This window comes from Engystomops pustulosus, chromosome 3, assembly GCF_040894005.1.
Source record: "Engystomops pustulosus chromosome 3, aEngPut4.maternal, whole genome shotgun sequence".
In the NCBI taxonomy this organism is placed as follows: domain Eukaryota; kingdom Metazoa; phylum Chordata; class Amphibia; order Anura; family Leptodactylidae; genus Engystomops; species Engystomops pustulosus.
In genome coordinates this window covers 46,618,502-46,642,263 of record NC_092413.1, presented here as the reverse complement: position 1 = coordinate 46,642,263, position 23,762 = coordinate 46,618,502, and the positions used below count along the sequence as shown (strand labels likewise).

General features: G+C 41.5%; 1 protein-coding gene across 4 annotated transcripts in view; it reads right to left on the bottom strand.

Annotated features, from left to right (window-relative positions):
* Nucleotides 1-23,762, bottom strand: part of SYNDIG1 (synapse differentiation inducing 1) — a 173,759-nt gene that overhangs the window by 15,369 nt on the left and 134,628 nt on the right. The window contains exon 4 of one of the 4 annotated variants that reach the window (XM_072140676.1): nucleotides 3,377-3,482. The exons of 2 other annotated variants lie outside the window; for them this stretch is intronic. In XM_072140676.1, the coding sequence (XP_071996777.1) occupies nucleotides 3,411-3,482 (72 nt within the window). In that variant the 3' untranslated portion in view covers nucleotides 3,377-3,410. Of the gene's footprint in view, nucleotides 1-2,186; nucleotides 3,483-23,762 lie in introns of those variants that run through there. One more of the 4 variants, XM_072140675.1, reaches the window with a different exon arrangement.

Genomic DNA, 23,762 nt, shown 5'->3' with positions numbered 1-23,762 from the left:
CAACCATCACCTATAAGACCTTAGACATTCTGATCCAGGTAACAGTTTGAGGTAAGGTTTATTTACGGGTAGGTAATTCACCCTATGGTTAGGGTGTTTTTAAATAAATTAAAGGAAAATACACATTTTGTCAATGTTTGTTGCATTTTTGGCCCTTTTGTAATGCTTAGAGCAAGCAAGAACATAATGATTTAGGAAAAAATTAATCATGACAAATCAAAGAAGCCGTAGGAGATAGAAGGCAAATTATTTTATTCTTGTGTTCTTCAGTCATTCATATCATTTTTTACAACTTGTATAGAATGGATCCAATTGTTCTGTACATAAAGAATGCTAACCCTTGAGAAACTCTAGAGAACAACTTTGATTTGGTAGTGATGGTGGTTATAATCCACAAGCAAGCTTTGAGCCCAGTTAGTAAATTGTGGTTCGGAGATGTATCAACATTTTGTAGACATTTTAATACAAGGTAAAAAAATATCTGATTTATATTTTTAAACATATTTAAAACCATTTTACCATTTGCATCACATGTCATCACTTATTTCAAACCTCTTCTTGAAAACTAATTATATGTTGTTCTAAATCACCAGACCGATCATTGACCCATGTTCTTTAAAATGGGTTTATAACAATTATATTGGCTAATAGATGAAACCAGTAGATTATAATATAAGCCCACGGCCACCTAAACTACCCACCAAATTCTTTACTGAGAAGGAATTGCACCAATTAAATACAATACACATGCACACAAGAGCCATTCAGGACTGTTGACGGTCCTTCAAAGATCTTAAAACCACAGATTGTAAGCAGCAGAAGGGACACATCCTCCATTCCCCAAGAAGCTTGATTGTAGTATCATAAGTAGGAAGTGAATTTTGGACTTGTAGGAGCTATAATATTCATACAATCCAGGGCCCATGACCGTCTTAATCCGCCTTTGGATGAAACTCCAGAAAACCCTACATTTTCATAAGTCATAAAATCAATTAAAGAATAGCTACAACATTTACCATTCTCCAGATACTCCCAACTTTCTACTTTCTGGATTCCTCAACAGTCTCTTCTTCCTAGTTCTTCTAAAAATAGAAATGTGACAGCTCGCTGAGATGGGTCACAAGTAGAGATGAGCGAGCACTAAAATGCTCGAGTGCTCGTTATTCGAGACGAACTTTTCCTGATGCTCGAGTGCTTGTCTCGAATAACGAGCCCCATTGAAGTCAATGGGAGACTCGAGCATTTTTCAAAGGGACCATGGTTCGGGAATAAAATGTGTTATTTAATTGAACTTATCTTCTGATAAGTTAGCAGATGTATGCAAAGATCTGCAATCTATTCTTCACTGTTCTGCGCGTATATTATCTCCCGATAAGTTAGCAGATGTGAAGAACAGTGAAGAATAGAATAAAACCAGTGAACACAGGATCATTTAAGTGAAAAACGCAGTGAAAAACACAGTGAAGAATAGATTGCAGATGTTAGGCACATCTGCTTACTTGTCGGGGATCCGCTCCTCTTCTTCTACTGAAGTGTCCCCGATCTCTCTGCGCTACTCCCCGATGTCTCTCCGTGCTGCCGCCCCGATGTCTCTCCGTGCTGCCGCCCCGGTGTCTCTCCGTGCTGCCGCCCCGGTGTCTCTCCGTGCTGCCGCCCCGGTGTCTCTCCGTGCTGCTGCTCCCCGGTGTCTCCTTGCTGCTGCTCCCCGGTGTCTCCGTGCTGCTGCTCCCCGGTATCTCCGTGTTGTTGCTTCCTGGTGTCTCTGTGCTGCTCCCCGGTGTCTCTCCGTGCTGCCGCCCCGATGTCTCTCCGTGCTGCCGCCCCGGTGTCTCTCCGTGCTGCCGCCACCGGTGTCTCTCCGTGCTGCCGCCCCGGTGTCTCTCCGTGCTGCCGCCCCGATGTCTCCATGCTGCTTCTCCCCGGTGTCCCAATGCTGCTGCTCCCCGGTATCTCCGCGCTGCTGCTCCCCGGTATCTCCGTGCTGCTGCTCCCCGGTGTCTCTGTGCTGCTCCCCGGTGTATCTGTGCTGCTCCCCGGTGTCTCTGTGCTACTCCCCGTGTTCTTCAATGTGTTCTTCACACATATATATTGTTCTTCACATACTATTTTGTTCGCTCCGTTCCGCACGTATCTCCCGACAAGTAAGCAGATGTGCCGAACATCTGTAATCTATTCTTCACTGTGTTTTTCACTGTGTTTTTCACTTAAATGATCCTGTGTTCACTGTGTTCACTGTTTTTATTCTATTCTTCACTGTTCTTCAATGTGTTTTTTTAATTAAATGCTCGATCTCGAGCAGGGGAAATACTCGTCCGAGCAACGAGCCGTTTCGAGTACCTTAATACTCGAACGAGCATCAAGCTCGGACTAGTATACTCGCTCATCTCTAGTCACAAGTGAGCCTAAGTGATCTAATTTCCATGGTGAGGAATGGGAGTATTTAAGGCTTGGTGGAAGACTGGTGAATTATAGGACGAGGAGGGGCACATGACTGATCAGATCATGATGACTTTCTGACATTATTCTGGACTCTTCAGACTTTCCAATATGTAATGGTAACCAGAAAAGTTTTAGACCCACTTTAATTTACATTATCATTTTGGATTCACACCAATGTTGACATTTTTCCATCCACTGGCCAATATAAATTGTCATAAACTAGAGCAAATATTCAATGTTTAGGTGTCTTATTTGTAAAATTATTAGTTAATATATTAGTTATTATAATCCTTTGAGGACATTTGAGTTTCTACAGTCAGAGATTACATGCAACTGTACAGCAGTACATACATCAAACATGAAATAATACATCATGTAAAAAATGGACACAAACTATATACAACAATATTCTGTGGATAAAAAAGGTACCACGATCAATCCATAGTAATATAGTAGGGGCAGCCATACACAATATAAATAAGACCAACACCAACTAGTCTTAGTGATATATTTTGGTCTTAACATGCCTCTGACTCCGGAATATTAGATGATAAAATGGCTGAGGCTCACTGTGTGTTTTTGACTAGCGGTACTCGACATGTTGCATTTCATCAATAACACATAATTTAGAAAATAATCTGATATTGCCATGACCTATGCCATGTTACTTTACTCCAAAATATGGAGTTATATAAAATGAAACACTGAACTAGCATCCATACCCGTACAACCCACGTCACAACAGAGCATGTCGCTTACATGTGAGGATTTTGTCATTGTCTGCTGTATCGGCGATGGAAATGTAAACTTCAGTGAAAGAACATTTTCTGAATCTGGGATTTAGTGCCAATCGCCTCTGACTACTTTTGCATCACAGTGCAGTTGAAAGCTAAGAAAAAAAGTCATGCGCACATTAGGATAATGAACAAAATCCCACCATGCAGTCCCATTGATCATGAACAGAGCTAGCTCTACACAATCAATAAGTTATTTTCTTTTTCTTGTTTCAGTAAAAGCATTTTTTCTGCCGATCCATCTTCTTTCTGGAAGACAGAAAAGAAAGAGAAAATGCACGTGGGAGTTACATATTAATAATAGAACAATCACATAGCAATTGTTACATTCACATTCTACTATGATTAACAGAATACAATATCAATTCTATTGTTGCATTGCATCATAGTTAACTTAAAGAAAAACTTTAGTTCTTTTGGGAACTTAGCATTGATGATACCCTATTGAGACATTGTTTAATAAACCTTAAAGGGCTGTTCCAGCAAATCCATTAATACAATAAAAGGTTATGTACTTCCCTTACCACCGCGCCCACTTGAATCATTATGTTTTACATATTATGCACAATGTTTTATGCATTGTGGGTCTTAGTGTGGGGGGCAGGATATTAGGCAATATACATCTGCTCTGCTTTCTTAATATGTAAAGTGAAGCCTCCTTTTTTACCTCATCAATCAGACAATCCTGTCCATAACATGGCAGCAGATGGAGGGTCATATGATCCCTAACTGTCCATGAACAATCACCCTGCCAGGACCTTGACCTTATATTCATAAATACCATCATAAAGTACTGGCAGGGTGATTGCTCATGGACTGTTAGAGATCACATCACCCTCCATCTGCGGCCATTTTATGGACAGGATTGTCTGACTCATGAAGTAAAAGACAGGAGGCTTCACTTTACATATCACGATAGCAGAGCACAATTATTAATATATGTATATTGGTAAATTACCCAATTAGCCCAAACTTACACATATTACAAAAACATGAGGTAAATAGCCAACCCCTTTATAGAGGTTGTCCAGTGGTTGAAAAACATGGCTGGTTCCTAGTAAAAAAATTAAATCCACTCCTGAGCATGGTTAATACATGATATTACACTAAGCTTCATTCATTTCTATAGAGCTCAGCATCAATACTGGCATGAACCAATGGTCAGGTGTGGCACTCTTATTGGAAGAAACAGCCATGTTTTTCAACCTCTGTACAAGCCTTTTAATGTCCATAAGTAAAACAGTAATGTTAACAGTAAAACAGAACACTGGATTTTCTTTTAGAGGAGTTGGTAAGTGGTAGACTCCCATTAAAATCTACTTAAACCCAAATAGCATATGTAGTTTATCATCTATAAGGAGAGCTACCGTATTAGGGACTGTCATTTTTAAAGGGAACCTAATATCAGGAGTGGCTTTCTCAGTGGCCACTTGGGACACGGGACACTGCTCTGCAGAGAAAAAGGTAAACTTTAACTTGTCTTTTTAAAGGAAAAAGCCAGTTTTATTATAAAAACACTTTGGCAATGTGCAATCTATTGTCTATGGGGACATGGGGGAGCCAGAAAAAGGGCTCCTGATACCAAGTTCACTTTAAGCCAGGGTATACAGTAGCTATAAGAGAGCATTGTTTTCCCTCTCTCTCTCTGGAGGACACTGACAGACTATTAAATCTCCTGTGGTGGTATTGCAGATGAATTGAACATTATTGGAGAAATTTATTACATATTTTATGCTAACTTCTGACTTTAAAATATGGTAAGGATCACAAATTGTGTCACTGTAACTAAACTTTTTGCAACAAAGCTTGCAATTTCTGGAACATCTGAGCTACAGACACCACATTTACATACAGCCCCGCTTACAAAGAGGACACAGATTGTTTGGCTTGCCTTTTTCTTCTTTTTTTGAGACTTTTTGTGGCGCATTTGCACTTTTGTGACTTTTTTTTGCCTAAGATAACTTCCTAAAAAGTTTGCTAGTTTTCTGCAGTGTTCTCTGAGTTATCTCTTAATTCCAGATGTTGAAGTTGTAACTTTTTGTATAAATTTGCCAAAATATTGCATATCCACACCTGCTCTTGCCAGGCTTAGGAAAACTGTGACTTTTTGGGACTTTTTTGCAACTTTTGGTTAAAAGTCACTAAAGACCTTAACTGCGATGTATTAAAAAGGTAAAATTCACTTCTGACCAGCAGAAAAGCAGGAAAAAAACACAGGAGCACAAAGCCAAATCAAAGGTAACTCTGCCCCAATGTGTGTTACTTGTATATTCATCTTAATTACTTATGGCACAGGGCAGAGCAACACTGGCAAATACTGGCCAGACATTGTCAGTTTTAATAAATCTCCTTTCCCTGCAGTTATAATTCCACAACAGGTTGCAATGTGTCCCAACAATAGGACAGCATGTGATCAGCTCATCATCCCGAGTTCCATACATACTTTTAAAAATAGTTTTCTTTACATCCAAATTAATCAGCTTTATGTTCTATTCCCTATTCAGAGAAGCCATGTCCTGCATGGCCAATACTACCCATCTACTCCTCCCCAAATCCCATACCTCTTCTCAACAGGCCCTTTAGCCTCCTAACATTAGCAAACTGTACACCATGCATATATATGATCACATGAAATCATAGCAGCCTCTATGGACTTCTTCTTTTCCCCATCCTCCATGGAGGCTGCTGTGATCACGTGATCAGATATACTCATGAGGTAGATGTTGCAGATGTAACAGGACTTTAGATGATGTCATCCTGGCTTTAATCGCCATAACTCTCCATGCCGCAGAATATCATAGCCTGTCAATCAGGAACAAGGAGGCAGGGCAATGCAAGTAAAATTAAATCTACATGACTCACTTAGTGTGCATGACTTACATCAGGTGAGTTGCATATAAGTTTCCAAACTGATTTTGTGACATTGCAGTCATGGAAAGGAACCATTTAGGGATAAGGGCAATGCTTCTTAAACATAGTTTTTAATTAAACCTTTATTTTGGGTGGGTTCATTTGCATGACATGTTCTCTTTAAGTTTTAAGTTGTAAAATTATAGTTGAAGGGATATTCTGGACATTAACATTTACTTTCATTCATCTGCTCTATAACTGCATATCTTATGATTTACATGTATAGGAAGTAATAATTACATATGGTTGACACATTGCTTAGCATGGAAAAAACTTTACTTTGAGCCAACTAAAAAACATATACAAGCTTCTACTTATAGCTGATTTTATAATTTTAACTAAAGTTTTTCTTTAAGTTTGGATTTAACTTACAGAGAAAAGTATAGCATGTGCCAGATCTTTAACATTTGCTTAGATAAAAATTCAAAATCTCCACAAAAGTAACGAAACCAACAACCCATTGGAGATCTGCCCCTGAGTAATATGTATCGGTAATGTACAGAATTATAGTTATCACATCTTCTTTAAGCACAGATCGTATGACAAAAGTGTTGACAAAATGGGTTGGCCACTTATAACAAACTTTAACAGGGTAAGGCATTTGGGGATGGATATCTGGACGCACATTGGGGCAGATTTACTTACCCGGTCCTGTCGCGATCCCACGGTGTGTTGTCCGACGAGGATTCGGGTCTGCCGCGATTCACTAAGATCGTGCGCCCGATTTCCTGCATCCGTCGCTTCTGCACCGAGGTCTGCCGGAGTTCACCAGCTTCTTCCCGATGCTTGTAAGTGCGTGTCTTGCGACACATTTCTAAATGTTAAATCCTGCGCGTTTTACGGCCCGCCCTCCGATTTCTGTTGCGTGCAAGACTGCGCCGATGAGCCAAAATCCGAACAGAAATTGTCGGGAAACTCGACAAAAAATGCGCTCCGCAGACCCTTAGTAAATGAGCGCCAATGTGTGGCCAGGTATCCATCCCCTTAGATGCTTGGGGCACTCGACCTCAGTATGGTCACCGGGAAAAAGATAGTCCTATGGAGAGTGGAGGGGTGAGAAGCACTTACCACTCCATCACTCCAGTCAAACGTATGCTACTCCTGGGAGTAAATATAATATGAGCGACCCCCTCAAGGATCTTATACTTACCCTTGCTATAAGTGGTCAAACCCTTTAACCAATAAGGGTCCTGTTCAGACTGCATTTAAGTCATTAACTGAGGAAAATTTCTCAATAAACAATATTCTTCATCATGGTGCTTTGATGAATGCCACTGTATGCCATCTATTGATACAGAGTGCAAAAAATGTATTTCATGCAATATACATTTTTGCAGTGGCTGGTTGTATAGGAAAATGCTATGGACTGTGCTTTCCTATACAGTTGATAATATTGTAGAGCAAGCTAATGACACAGTGTTAGTTTTTGTTGGGTGAATGGAAGTACATGGATATATTTAATGTACTTTTTACTCCAACATAGAAACCAAATACAGAATTCTAAACACATTCTGCAAATGTGTAAAATGTAGGTTAATTGTCATTTTACCTTTTTTATGAACCTGAAGGTTGGGTGATTATTTTGACTTTTTGCAACACAATTTTTAGCTTCTAAATATCTGAGAATATCTCCTCTCTATGCACACAACAAGTAGCAATACATCCATAGTTAGAATTAAGTAGACGCTATGCAGGGCTATTGTACCGGCTGGAGGCGTGGCTTCTTCTCCTACTAATTATGGAAATTTTGTATGAGCAATTCCCAAACTAGCAGGTCTTTGTTACAAAATCTATAAGCTCAAAAAATGCTACATTTAATATGACACTACTACCGTTGCCAGGGACTTACCCCGCCTGCAGGTTGTACTTGGCTGTTAAGGATCCAGGTTGGCCACAATGCCAAAGAGCAACAGTAAATGGGCCAAAATTAGAACCAGGAGATGCAGCTAAACTTAAAGAGAATCTGCCTTCAAATTAACTCTTCCAAAATGAATATTTTATTAAAATGATTAAAAAGCATTGACTGTATCCCAAAATGTTTCCTTTCCATGGCTGCAATGTTGCAAAAATCAGTTTGTAAACTTATATGCAACTCACCTGATGTAAGTCCAATCATATTAGTCCTGCATATTCAATGTTCACTGTTCCTCCCTGTTCCGTATTGACAAGTCTCACTGCTACCAACAAGCTGCACTATGGAACTAGCAAAATGAAATGTTACGGGGAGACAGACAGAGTCTGTGTGTGACAAATCTCTGCTACATCATTAACCACACAGTCAGTAAAGTGGGGTCTTAGAGAGATCTGGCTATATAAAAAAAATCAACCTCGCTGCCCTCAGGAATCCTCTTCAGAGAGTCACATGTTTCTCTCATTCGTAAGGGGGGCTGGGTTAGCAGTGTCAGTTTTGGGGGGGGGGGAGGTAACTAAACTGTATACTGCAGTTCCATGCCTCTATGACTGGAACAGTGTCTATTTTAAAAGCATGGTGTCTCTTATTCAATTGATAGAGGCATCAGTGGAACATCTATAAAGACATCTAACAGGTACTGCATGAGGTTTGTGGAGAGGGCGTTGGTGACCTTTATTATTAAACAAATGAGTTACCAGGTAGTGTCAAGTACAAACAACACAAGGAATAAGGAAAATAAGGTGAAGAAGGTAACACTGGTACACAATTGGGGAAGCAGAAAAGCAGGCTGAGTGAGCCATGAGGAAAGAGTTCTTGAGAACAGGGATTTTAAGTTACATACTGATGCTTTACCATGCTCTGGTAAGTAAGACAGAGTCTTGGAAGGCAAAGCCAGACAAAGCATGTTTCCTCAGAATACTGTAGCTAACATATAGAAATAGCCCTGTAACAAAACCACACATTGTGCACCACTATTCTGTATACATTTATTAAAATACATATTTAAATATGTTGATTTCTATAACTTTGGACTGACTACTTTAAAGACCTGTTACCAGAATTTTACCACCCTGACTAACAATACTTGCTGAAAAGGGTTACAAGTCCTCCCCATATCAACTAAAATTAGCTGCCAGCGAGGCACTGTACCTTTTAATACAGTCATTTTTCTGATATGCAAATTAGCTTTCATGGCTCATGTCTGCTGGCTCTGACTCTTCTCTCTCCTGGGCTGCCAGTTAACCATGCCCCCTTATTTTGGCTGGCAGCTCTGCCTTACAGTACTGTACTGTACTGTGTGTGATGACATGAAATCACCGCAGCCTCCATGAAGGATGGAGAGGCTGCTGTGATTTCATGTCTTCAGATTTATACATTTTTGCAAATGTAAAGGACCTTTGATGACATCACCCTGGTCCCATGACATGAACTGCTGAATAGTGAAGAGGCATAAGGCACCGGAAGGAGTATATTGGAGGGGTCGTCCAAGCAAGACACACCCCCTCTGATTCCAGGTAATATAAGATAAGTTGATTTATGGGGATGTAAAGGAAATAATTTTTAGTTAAAAGTAGGATGTCAGTTAGGTCATAGAGCTCTATAGGAACCTTCCACTGGCTGTATATATTAAAATGTGGTGACAGGTTCCCTTTCAATCCTTTTTTTGACATTTTTGATGTCAAAATTCAGTCAATTGCAGTGACATGATAAACTTGTTTATACATAACATATATTAAACTTTTAAAAAACTCATGTTTCATATAAAAAGTATCACAGTTCTAAGATCAAAAATTGAATGTTTAGGTTTAAAAATAATAGATAAGTGTTATCTCAAAATTCTGACTTATTAATCTAAAAACTTGTAGTAAATGAATACCCAGAATTGTAAAATGTTATTTCAATATTTTACAGTTTTTTTCAGAATTAAAAATGACAACTTACAATTAGTACAAATTAAAAAGGTTATAAGTGAGCCCACAACAGTTTTCACATCTTGTGTAAAAAGTTGATTCATCCTTCATCTTCCAAATCCCATTTCTTGACCATGGACAGGGATTCATTTTGGAGCTTGATTGGCTAGAAAGAGTGATGTCCATTTGGTGACTTTGCTTTGGTCACCCACTGTATTGGTCACCCAAATGAATTTCATTTAAAGTTTATGCATATGACAACTTGATGGTGTAGATCTTCTACCTCTTCTTCTCCATCATGCCCAAACAATCTTCAGGTTTATTTAGCATTCTGAAAACGTAAACCTGAATGTTTCTGAATTTGCTGTTGATTGACGATGTATTGACTGAGCATAAAAAAGAAATTGCAATGATTGCAATCTGATGGAGACATTCCTAATAATGTAGAAACATTACCATACACCGAAAATTCCTATAAGGTCAACAGTCATTGTGAATTTTCACAAAATATTGTCAGAAAGACTGCAATAAAGGCATTGGAAGTAGTGCCATTCCAATGATATAACCTGTACAGATCCCCAGTTTACCCCACGTTGCCAATACCAATCCATTGGCATCTCATGCTGGATACAATAAGCAATTGTGCGCACATTCTGCCTTTAACATAATCCCAACATGCCAGGATAGTATGACAGATCGGGATGACGATATGACACGCCACGGCCAAGAAAGCATAGGCAGTTCTATGTCCTGTTCTCCCTTCTATGTCAAATTCAGCCTGGCATGAAATATAAACAAATGAAGTAAGCACAAAAAACCTGTATACCATATCTTCTGCTCGCATCACGGATCAGGTTACACAGCGAGCAGTAAGGGAGGTAGATCAGCTCCTTCTCTGGCACCTCCCCTGAAGCGATGATAGGCCAGTTCGGTCAGCCCTCAGGGAGAAACACCTCCCTCTGATGTGGAGCCAGCTGATTGGTTAAACTGGTAGACTCGTCAGCGGTATTGAGCCAGGGGTCTGCAATAAGAGCGGGGCTATGACAGCGCGCAGTACAATGCCGAGGTGCGCACAGCACAGACCTCTGCAATACAAACCCTAGATAATAATGCCTTTTATAGAGACCCCTCGGGTCCTAGGGTGCTGTGTGTGTGTGGTTGGCAGGAGCTATGATAGACACAGTCAGATTCAATACAATCCAGTCAGTCTAGCTAGGAGTCAGTGGAGTACAGGCTACTAAAATCAAAGATGAATGGCTGAATGAAAGAGTTCTATTGCAGTCTTAAAATGCAGAGCAAGGAGTAACTAGCATATGTACAACTGGTCTACAATAGCAAATAGTGGTTCACCTAGCCACTTTGTTGCAGACACACATAAGACAGACTGTAGTGGCTAGTACACCAATAACTGATCTACAATAGACTGCAAAAAAGTAGCCAATGTAGCCACTCCTTGTTTTTTTGTTTTGGAGCAAACATATGAAACAATAAACAACTTGCGATCCCAAATTTAATATTTAGATATTTTGGGAATCTAAGTTTATGCACAATATACTCCATCTAAGACGCAAGTACTGAAACTGAATCGACTATTAGTCCATAGCACACTGCCAAATCGCTGTGAAGTGGTGCTTACAAAAATAAAATATGCACCATCCCAGTGGAACAGAATTTGTAAAACTCTCATTTATGTGTTAGGATTGCAGAAACCAATGCAACAATTAGAGTGGGGACAGACAGCAGAAAACAAACTGTCCTACCCACTCCAGACAATAACACAGAGAGTAATCACTTTATGTTTGTATGTCTGTAATCACAATCCTGCTTCTTAATATTTTATATGAGTGAAATAAAAGCTATGTTTTAGAACCTAATTAGAATACCTCTACCTACAGTGCAATTGTCACAATTAAGGAGCTATTTCTTAAATAATACAGCACAATTTTTTCTTCAGTGAAAAATTACCATTTGGAAGCCCTGCCATAAGAGGCCACACATGAATGCATATATAATTGAACTCAGGGGCGTAACTATAAAAAGGCAGGGCCACACAGTATATAAACACCATATATACATGCATACAGCATGTACACACATACATACAGTGCCATATACACTCATACATTATATACACAGATATACTGCATATACACATCACATATGCACACACACATGCACCAAATACACATCAAATATACACACATACATACAATACCATGTACACACATACAGCATATACACACCCAATACCACACATGCTGGGGCCCCATATCAGCTGCTATGGCTGCTACCCCTCTAGTTACGCCCCTGATTAAACTGTTAATTTGATCTTCCAGTATCATTACTACAGTTGACTGTAATCAAATCCCAAACAGAACTTGGATTAGTTGATAAATAATACAGTTTTGTCTCATACCTCTACAGATTTCTTTTTTGCAACACACTGAAGATATGGAAGGACACGTAATGAGGACTGTTACACCAAAGTTCATTCTGTAAATTCCTGCAAATCTTTAAGGGAGAGATCGGGCTGTACACTCAAGGTGCATCTTGTGTCTGGATCGTATTGTGCTAGTCAGTGGGGCACATTTACTAAGGACCTTACACCGGTCAGAATTTGCAGGTTCTTTTATGTGCAAACTGCTTGTACATGTATTTAAGAAGTGTCAGTGCCACATATGTGTTATACGCAACTCATTTGTGTTGCAGCTGCACTATACCTGATGAGACACGAATATTTGACAGAAGTGTGTTGCATGCCGCATGTTAAACGTGCACCAAAAAAAGTTTGTGCACACTGTCACCGCGTGCAGGGAGCGCCAGATTCATGAAGAACTGGCGCCACAATTCATGAATCTGACGCCCTCTGCACACTACACAGAAAACTGCACATAGTGCACTTTGCTCTCTTTTTGATAAATGTGCTGTATTTTGTATTTACTCCCAATCGGAGACTACCAGAAACTACCAGCAGAGTGTTGAAGCCTGATAACTTAGACATTCCCAGATACAGAACTATTGGACCAATCTACAGAGGCCTCACGTCAATTGAGCTGTATATAACAATCATATACATTACTCCATTAAGTGATGTGACTTGGGACATGACTACATATGAATGACATGATGACACCAGCAGTGTTGCTGCTATAACCATTTCCATGTGGTACTGTGATCACCATTTTCTTGGGGTTCATGTTGATGTATAAATGTCCCCATAATGAGTAAAATCCAGCTATTGTCACTTTGTATATTTCGACAATATGATTCTACTCTCTTTATAGATTTGGTGAATAATAGTGCCACCTGCTGTTTTTATTAAACAGCTTTTCCATGTCCACCTCAGTGAATGTGCCAGGGCACAACACATACTTAGTCCTGTATCCTGGTGGGCTAGTTGACTTTCTTTAGAAGTACAGTAGCGTCTCTGCAGAAATGCTGAGCAAGTGATAAGATTGAGTCAGCATTTACTGTAATTGTACTTGCCAAGCATCTACACTGACAAGATGAGACGCCACAAGTGACAGCCTGTTAAACTCACCATAAATCCCTCAACACAATCTTTCAGCAAATGATGACACCAATATTCTCACTGCATCGGATGTTATGGTGGTTGATTGTATCAATTATTTTCTTTGTGTAGGTCATTGATTCAGAGATTTATTCTTACAGCAATACTTGGAGCGAGTTATCACCAAGACTATAGGATTATAGGCTGGTCTAGATGGACCTTAATTTCTGTGAATATTTGAATATTTTACAGAGCTATCCATCTGACAAATATGCCTAGCATTGTGCTATATCTTTGCTTTGATGCTACCAGGTCTTACTATGGATGGGAATAGCATAAAACAGTTCTTATGTTTCCACTTCCTTCTCACATACATTAAGAGATTTCTATATGCTAATCCAGTAATATTTATAGGTCAATGTTGCAATTACTACATCTACTTTGTCATCTTGTTGCTCAATTACAGACAATGGGGCACATTTACTAAGGGTCCGAACGCTGCATTTTCGTCGGGTTTCACAATTTCTTTCCGTTTTTCTCTGAATTGCCCCAGGTTTTTGGCGCACGCGATCGGATTGTGTTGCATCGGTGCCGGCTTCTATGCAACACAAATCGGGGTGCGTGGCTAGCAAATTGTGTCGCAAGATCAGCTCTCACATGTACCGTGAAGAAGAAGGTGAACTCCGGCGGACCTCAGTGGGGAAGCAACACACGTAGGAAATCGGACGGACGCACAATCTTAGTGAACCGCGGCAGACCCGAATCCTCGTCGGACAACGCACAGCGGGGATCGCGATGGGACGGGTAAGTAAATGTGACCCATTATTTCTTGCCCATTACGTGTAATAAATTTCCATCAGAAACTGGGGGGATGGCACAAGCAAGAAGTAGAGATATGAGCCTATAATGTGGCTAATACAGAACAATTAATGTGATGCTAATCTTATACTTTAAAAGAAGAAGCGAAGGCGATATTGGGTGTACAAGCAGGAGGTAAAATGAGAAGAAATGCTTGAAGTTCATATGGGAATAAATTATTTCATCTTCACAAATTGCAGTAGTAACTGACAAAAATTTTTGCATGTGAATTTGCAAATAATTTTAAAGACCTGAAACCACCTTCAAGTTGCTACTAGGGTAGCCTCAGATATATGCAAAGCATTGCTACAAACTTTGCTTTACACTCTTCTCCACATGTAGAGCCATTCAGAGTGCACAAGCAGCGACTGACTCTTAAAGTGAACCTGTCACCAGGAATGTAATTTTGAGCTGGTGACAGGTTCCAATAGCCAGTGCTATGCTGTGTGCCTGTGCCTCCTTATGTATTCCTTTTCTGAAATACTGAACTGATGGAGAATGCTGAAAAAAAGGTATTATTTAAATCAGCATAGCAGCATAGAGGCTGTCACCAGCTAAAAAATGACATTCCTGGTGACGGGTGCGCTTTAAGACACTTTTAGCTAAAGCATAAATACTTCGTATCCCCAGAAAATGAACTTTGTAAACCTAGCTGGCACCTTGCCAGAAAGAGCAGCGAATCACACAGGATTTGTATTATTTATTCCAGGCAATGTGTGACTCATTCTATGTCTTGCATCTCCCTCCTTCCCTCCCTTTGGACTGCAGGAGATGCTGGAAACATGGGCTGTGTCACACAGTGGCCTCACATGAATAACACAAGCCCCTTATGACTCGTTGCTCCCCCTGGCACGGGACCGGGTATGCTTATTTTCTTATTTTTATTTATATTTTTTGCTTATTTTATGGGGATAGGAATTATGCATTTTTTAAATTAAAAACAGAGTGGGCAATAGTTGGCATAGTGCCATGGGAACCTGTCATTAGGTTTATTAGTGAAAGGTTCACTTTAAAATACAAACAGCAAGAAGGTGAGGCTTAGTCTACATGTTTTGAACTTAATTTCTTACCCTTGGCATGAAAGGTGAGGCTTAGCCTAAATGTTTGGCATGGGAATAAATTTATAATATATACTTATAGTATCTCTTATCAGGCACCAGGGGTAGTGGACCCACTGGACCCCTGCTGATGATGACGTAAGCCGACACCTGGGAGTCTCACTGGCACCTGGTTTTCACCAGTGCCCGCCGCAAAGCGGGTTGGACTTACTGTGGTGTGGTACCACCAGGTCGCTCCACAGGACTTAACTTTGTCTGCAGTGGCAGCCAAGGCATAGCACAAAGTCGTGAGGCAGAAGCGTGGTCGGGTACAGGCAGAAGTTCAAGACAGGCGGCACAGGAGCAAAGTTAGGAATGAAATCGAGGTTACAATGGGAAATCAGGATAATCGCAAAAGGCTTGGAATACAGCTTTCTGTATGGAAGCACAAAGATCCGGCAGGGAACACAGAGGGGTTTGGGAATTTATCAGATCACTGGCCCTTAAAATCTCAGGAAGCCGGTGCACGCATGCCCTAGGAGGGGAGGACGCGTGCGCCCTAAGATGACCTAGGAGGTGGGGACGCGCGTGCCCTAAGATGACCTAGGAGGTGGGGATGTGCGGGCCGTACTGCCGGTGTCAGCACTGAATGGCCGCACGCGTAAGTGAGACAGTGGGGGAACGGGGCAGCGAAGAGGGGCACGGGTGCCTCTGCGACCTAGTAGGTGGGTCGCAGGATCACCCGTGACAGTACCCTCCTTCTTAGGCCTCCCCCTCTTCTTGGACTGGAGGAAATTTAGCAGTAGGCCATGTTCCAAGATGTTATCCTCTGGCTCCCAGGATCTCTCCTATGACCCGAACCCCTACCAGTCAACAAAAAAGTACCATCTCCCTTTAACTGACTTCATGTCCAGGACCTCTTTGACTTCATAGACATTGGTGGAATTAGCCACAAGAGCAGGAGGAGCCATTTGCATGGAGAAACAATTCAAGATGACCGATTTCAGGAGAGAGACATGGAAGGTGTTTGGGATGCGCATGGTGGGAGGCAAACAAAGTTTGTATGCCAAAGGATTGATGCACCTTAGTGACTGGAATGGGCCCAGAAAACGAGGACCGAGGAGCCGAGGATCTTCAAACAGATATATCTGGAGGACAGCCAGACTACACTCATCGGCCACTATTAGGTACACCGTGCTAGTAACGGGTTGGACCCCCTTTTGCCTTCAGAACTGCCTCAATTCTTCATGGCATAGATTCAACAAGGTGCTGGAAGCATTCCTCAGAGATTTTGCTCCATATTGACATGATGGCATCACACAGTTGCCGCAGATTTGTCGGCTGCACATCCATGATGCGAATCTCCCGTTCCACCACATCCCAAAGATGCTCTATTGGATTGAGATCTGGTGACTGTGGAGGCCATTTGAGTACAGTGAACTCATTGTCATGTTCAACAAACCAGTCTGAGATGATTCCAGCTTTATGACATGGCGCATTATCCTGCTGAAAGTAGCCATCAGATGTTGGGTACATTGTGGTCATAAAGGGATGGACATGGTCAGCAACAGTACTCAGGTAGGCTGCGGCGTTGCAACGATGCTCAATTGGTACCAAGGGGCCCAAAGAGTGCCAAGAAAATATTCCCCACACCATGACACCACCAGCCTGAACCGTTGATACAAGGCAGGATGGATCCATGCCTTCATGTTGTTGACGCCAAATTCTGACCCTACCATCCGAATGTCGCAGCAGAAATCGAGACTCATCCGAACAGGCAACGTTTTTCCAATCTTCTACTGTCCAATTTCGATGAGCTTGTGCAAATTGTAGCCTCAGTTTCCTGTTCTTAGCTGAAAGGAGTGGCAACTGGTGTGGTCTTCTGCTGCTGTAGCCCATCTGCCTCAAAGTTCGACGTACTGTGCATTCAGAGATGCTCTTCTGCCTACCTTGGTTGTAACGGGTGGAGATTTGAGTCACTGTTGCCTTTCTATCAGCTCGAACCAGTTTGCCCATTCTCCTCTGTCCTCTGGCATCAACAAGGCATTTCCGCCCACAGAACTGCCACTCACTGGATGTTTTTTCTTTTTCGGACCATTCTCTGTAAACCCTAGAGATGGTTGTGCGTGAAAATCCCAGTAGATCAGCAGTTTCTGAAATACTCAGACCAGCCCTTCTGGCACCAACAACCATGCCACGTTCAAAGGCACTCAAATCACCTTTCTTCCCCATACTGATGCTCGGTTTGAACTGCAGGAGATTGTTTTGACCATGTCTACATGCCTTAATGCACTGAGTTCCCGCCATGTGATTGGCTGATTAGAAATTAAGTGTTAACGAGCAGTTGGACAGGTGTACCTAATAAAGTGGCTGGTGAGTGTATATCTTCAGGCGAAAAGACTAATGTAGGCCCACGTTTCCTGTCCTGTTTTGATGCAGGCGGATGCCCGAAGTAGAGAATGGAGAGTTTGCCCCCAGATGGACTTAAGATCTTGCAACAGTTCTTCTACAGCAGGAATATCAGAAGGAAGGGCAGGAAGACGTGGGCGTGGAAGTAATTCGTAAACAACGAAGAAGGAAGCAGCACCAGTTGATTCAGAGTCTAGAGAATTATAAGAAAATTCCACCCAAGGATGAACCCTGGAGATTCTGCTTGATATAGGCTGACATAGCCGTGGTCTCAGGTACGGGCAATGGGTATACCCGACCTCGTGACAGAGAGGTGCCCAGCAGCAGCTCTATAGGATAGTCTTAAAGACGGTGTGGTGGCTGCGTCTGTGCTTGTTTCTCAGAGAAGACGTCAGCAAAGTCCGTATTAGCAGCGGTAAGACCCACCAGAGGCTTGGAGGATCCCAAAGCTGAAATGGTGGACAATGGCCAAAGAACCGAGAGACAGCGAGACTGGTACTCTGGACCCAGCAAAGAATCTCCCCAGTCTGCCAGTCGAGCACTGGAGCTTGTTGCTGCAACCACAGGAGACCCAACAGAATGACAGATCGTAGATCGGGGAAGCACATAAAATGACAGTCTCTCTTTGTGCATAGCCTCAACTTGCAGAGACAGAAGCTCAGTGTGGTAAGAGACTGGATCACAGAGGATCTGCCCACTAATGCAGGAGATAGCCAGCAGCTTCTCTAAGTGGACAACGGGAAGGTGATAATGGGAGACCAGGGCAGCATCCATGAAATTTCCTTAAGAACCAGAATCCAAGAAGGCAAGTTCAGTCATGGAGAAGATTGGCTCTCAACTACGGACCCTCCTCCCAAGAACCCTAGGTGCGAGCATTTGCCGGACGCTTGAGGACAGTCTGGACAAGACTCAAGAAAGTGTTCTGGGCTGGCACAATAGAGGCAAAGATTCTCCTGTCTTCGTCGGGAGCGCACTTGGGGAGTCGAACGAGCTTTATCCACCTGCATCGGTTCCTATGTAGTAGACATGGAAGGTGGCAGGCACGGTCTTTGGAAAACAGGAGCCAGGTGGGGCAAACGTTGGGTCCTGACTTGTAGTTGTTCCAGACGCTGCTCCTCAGAATACTCAGCAAAGCGTACGTCAATCTGAGTGGCCAGAGTGGTGAGACTGCTCAGCGAAAAAAGCAGGTCACGTGCAGCCAGTGCGTCTTTAACTTTACCAGACAGTTCTTTTTTAAAAGTGGCAACCAAAGCCGCTTCATTCCACGAGAGCTTGGATGCTAAAGTGTGAAATTGAACAGTCACCACCAGATGAGTCCCCTTAGCGTAAATTCAGTAGGGCAGTTTCTGCACGTGACGCCCAGACTGGTCCCTAAAATATGAACCGCAATGCTGCAAGGAACGTGGAGATATTAGCCTTGAGCAGGTTTTTCCTCTCCCAGGGGGGAGTGGCCCATGCCAGGGCTTTCCCGGAGAGCAGACTTAGCATGAATGCCACCTTAGACCTTTCCATGGCAAACTGCGTAGGCATCAGCTTGATGTGCAGAGAGCATTGTTTGATGAACCCTCTACAAATATGGGGTCTCTGTCATATTTAGGGGGCATGGATAGTCGCAGTCTGCGTTCTGCCGAAGATGATGGAGCCGTAGAGGCAGGAGGTACCGCAGGAACCGGTTGCTGCTGCTGCACGACCAACAGTTGCTGCAAGCAGGCAGTAAAATGTCCAAGCTGCTGGCCTTGTTCGGCAACCCCTTAGGACTACTGGACCACGATGATGCTAAGGTCAGCCAGTTCAGGAAGTGGAACCTTGGCAGGATCCATGGGCGGATCTTACTGTCAGGCACCAGGGGTAGTGGACCCACTGGACCACCGCCGAGGATGACGTAAGCCGATACCTGAGTCGTAGTGACACCCAGTTTTCACCAGAGCTTGCCACAAAGCGGGTTGGACTTGCTCGGGGTGGCACCACCGGGTCACTCCACTGGCGCGATTTGTCCACAGTGGCGACTAAGGCATAGTACAAAGTCGTAAGGCAAAAGCGTGGTCAAGGACAGGCAGAAGGTCGAGACAGACAGCCCAGGATTGGAGTTGGGGATGTAGAAGAAGGTCAGAACAGGCATCAGGACAGGCAGCACACGAGCGAAGTCAGGAACGAAATCGAGATCACAACGAGAAATCAGGATAATTGAAAAGGGCTTGGAATACAGCTTTCTCTCAGACATGGAAGCTCAAAGATCTGACAGGGAAGAGGGAACATAGGAGAGGGGGTACGGAGAGAAGCAGTGGAGAGGGGTACGGATGCGCCTGCGACTCAGGAGGTGGGTCGCAGGAGTACCTGTGACATATTTTCTTACATTTATATTTTTAGGGATTTATGGTAAGCTGGATACATTCTATCTGAATTTGCCGTAGCTGTCCTTTTCAGCTAAACATCTAACATCTAAGATGACTGAATTATTAGGCATCTTTCTCCTCAGTGTCAAATGCTTCTTCTATTCATTTGAGGCAGCATGACTTGATCATCTCCTCTAGACCTCCTTGGCTTGCCACTGGGATGGTGCACTTTATTGCTGTGAGTAATATACTTACACGCTGTAGGTTACCTTCCCCAAGGCTTTTACTGAAGTGGCAATCTGTAAAAATTCATTTTAGTTTATTTATGTTTGGACAAAAACGAGACCTAAGAACTTGAAGTCCTGCAGCTTTAAGCCACAAATTGGTTCTTAATAGAAAAATGCAGTGAACAAGTCAATAGTTAGGTCAAGGCAAGGTGAAGAGAATTTACCAAACTCGTTTTTGAGCTTTTCTTTTATGTCTCTGATGAACTTTTGACAACAGTACATTACTTATATGCACAGCTGCTAGTTATGTTGTAAGAGTAATGAGATAACTAAAAGTGATCAGATAAACTGTACTAGAATTAACATATAAAATGTTAAATTGTACATCTGGAAATAAATATCCAATAATATTCATATAGATGTAATATTATATATATATTGGTCGCTTTACTGGACTAAGGGGTACTTACATTGTTTACCGCTAGTTGCCAATGGCTATAGCAATTCTGCTCTTTTCTAATGCACCTCTACTGAGCATTTTGGGGTACAAATGTAGCAAAGGTTAACTTGAGAAAAAATGTGAGAAGTTAAAAATACACCAAGCTTTAAATTTACTTGTTCAATGATTTTTTAAAGGCTTTTTCTACATGAGATGTGGTAGTAAATTTTACTTTAAGAGACTTGAAGTGTTCATAAGGATGAACTTCATAGGTTTGCCTTTCAAGCATGAGTGCTCTATAGATGGGCAAACTGTTTTCGAGAAATAGTTGTGATAGCTGGATTGCAAGTGATGTCTTAAACTATTGTTATCTTATTTTTTATTAAAAGTTTTGCTTGTTTGTCTTCTGAAACCTGTATGTATCTAACAGTATAAAGCAAATTAGATTTACCCGTATATACTCAAGTATAAGCCGACCCAAGTATAAGCCGAGGCCCCTAATTTTATCACAAAAACCTGGTAAAACCTATATTTTTTTTACTCAAGTATAAGCCGAGTTTGGGTTTTCAGCACATCTTTTTGTGCTGAAAAACTAGGTTTATACTCGAGTATATATGGTAATACATTATTATTTTAACTTAGATAAACACACATACACATATCTACCTACCATATGTTAAATTAAATCTACCATCAATACCAAGCATGATAAACCAGGGACACTTACTCATAGATCCAGGGCCGGCATTATGGGACGGCAAACTGGGCATTTGCCCATGACCCCTGTCCTAAAGGGCTCCCATGTATGTGGTCTTTTGTGGGTAGAGGATGTATTGCTCTTTTAATACTCTTTGGTTGAATGCCTTGGTGAAAATGCTTATCATCTCTCTCCTGTGTATCTATCTCCTATCATTTTAAGGCCCCACTTTTAGTTTTGCCCAGGGCCCCACTTTGTTTAAAACTGGCCCTGCATATAACCAAGCATGGGGAATGGCCGGATAAGTGGGCTCTCCATTTTGCACTGTCCCTCTCAAAGACTGGGACTTGCTTCATGTGGATGACACAGTGGCAGAAAAGTAGAATATAAGTGTGGTGCAGTACAGTAGACCTCAATGTCATCTACCTAAATATCAGACTATTGAAAAATCAGACTATACAAGATTTGTAAATTTTAGCCATGGAGAGGCAAATATTAGTATAAGAGCTTTAGACATAAAACAGAAAAGGCAAAGTTTAAAAAAATCAAGGATATTTTTTATAAATCTGCTTTTTAGTCTAAAGAATACTTGTGCAGCCAAATTATTGGAAAGTTGTAGATACCCTTCAATATTGTAAGAAAAACACATCTGCAGCTGCAGCCTCTTATGTAAATCTCTATTGTCATATTCACATCAAAATTCTCCAGCTATACAAAGCAAATGAGATTATTATAACAAGGAGAAAGTATCTGGAGTGCATTTAAATGTCTCTAATTCAATTCTACACGTGCATTCCCATCCACACATACATGACATGCGCATCTTCTTATTCTTGTCACTCGTTCTGCTTTTGCTTGTATTGAGGTTTTTGGAGCATTAATGATTTTTTCCCTCTTAATGCATTGCATTCTGTGCCAGCAAATGTCAGAATAAAATGCAGCTCCGCTCTGTCAAACACTGATACGTCCTTTAATATAATACATTTGTTTGAAATGGCTACAGACACAAAAAAAATTCCTTTATTGAAATTCATTCATAAGCTTTTACTAAGCCTTCATCATCTCCCGAATCTTTTTTTTTTAATAAAGAGCATAAAATCCACATGTTGCATTCTTATGCTATTCATACTACCGGATATTTTAAATATTGATAAAAATAATGATACATTTGAGCAACTACTTCAATAGGACACCATAGTCTGAAATGACAAATTCACTTCTACATGGAGGCACAAATGAATATATACAAAGTTAAAGTATGGTAAATGTATGAACAAAATTACCACCAAAAACAGTAAATATTCTTAGATTTGTTTTGTATAAGGCTGCATGCACACGACCGTATGGGGGACGTATGTATGGCTGCAAACTTGCGACCGTACATACGTCCCCTACAGACGACAATGGCCGCACAGAGCAATTCGGTCCTGCACATGTGCTGCACCATACCACTCCGTACAGGGAAAAGATAGGACATGTCCTTTCTTCCCCATGTTGCGGCCTGTACACTTTGCATTTCTATGGAGAGGGGTCACCCTTCCTCCTTTCCATGGCACCGAATGTATGCCTGACCGGCTACGGCCCGGCGGACATACGTTGGTGAGGATGCAGCCTAACATTCATCTTTTCCTGCTTGTAGTATCTGATTTCTAATAAAGTTGCTTTATTGATTGACTGTACTACATTCTTCAATATGTCATGCGACTACTCCATACCCTAGTTTGTGTGGCAGAGGAGTTGTGGTTATTGGCAGCAATAATGTAATTCAGCAAATTGTTGAGCATGGATTTGGAGAACATGCTACATGGAGCCTCTCTATTCTCTGTAATAAAATCCAATTATAAAACTTTTTTTTTACCTTTTTGAGGGGCTCTTCTCTCTGTTTATGTCAAATACCATATTAATGCCAACATACCTAACAATGTGACCAACATTATGCCCCATTTTTAGTCAAACTGAACAAAGCCTCATTCCCATAACCATATATGGCAGCCATAAACTATCTGCCCCAATTGCGGCAAACTGGCTCCAATGGCCATGGCCACCAGACTAATGCAATTAATGAACGCGGAGATTGGCTTTAGGACTTATTCTCCATTTTATTTTATTTTTAATTTATTTAATGACCACTTGTAAATAAGTGAACTTTACTCTTTGCCTATAACACTCTATTTTGAACACGTAACATGGTCACCAACCACTCTGCATATACAGTAGAGGTTGATTGGAGGAGCTACAAATTGTATATGTTAGCCAATCATGGCCCATATCCATTATGTAAGATGC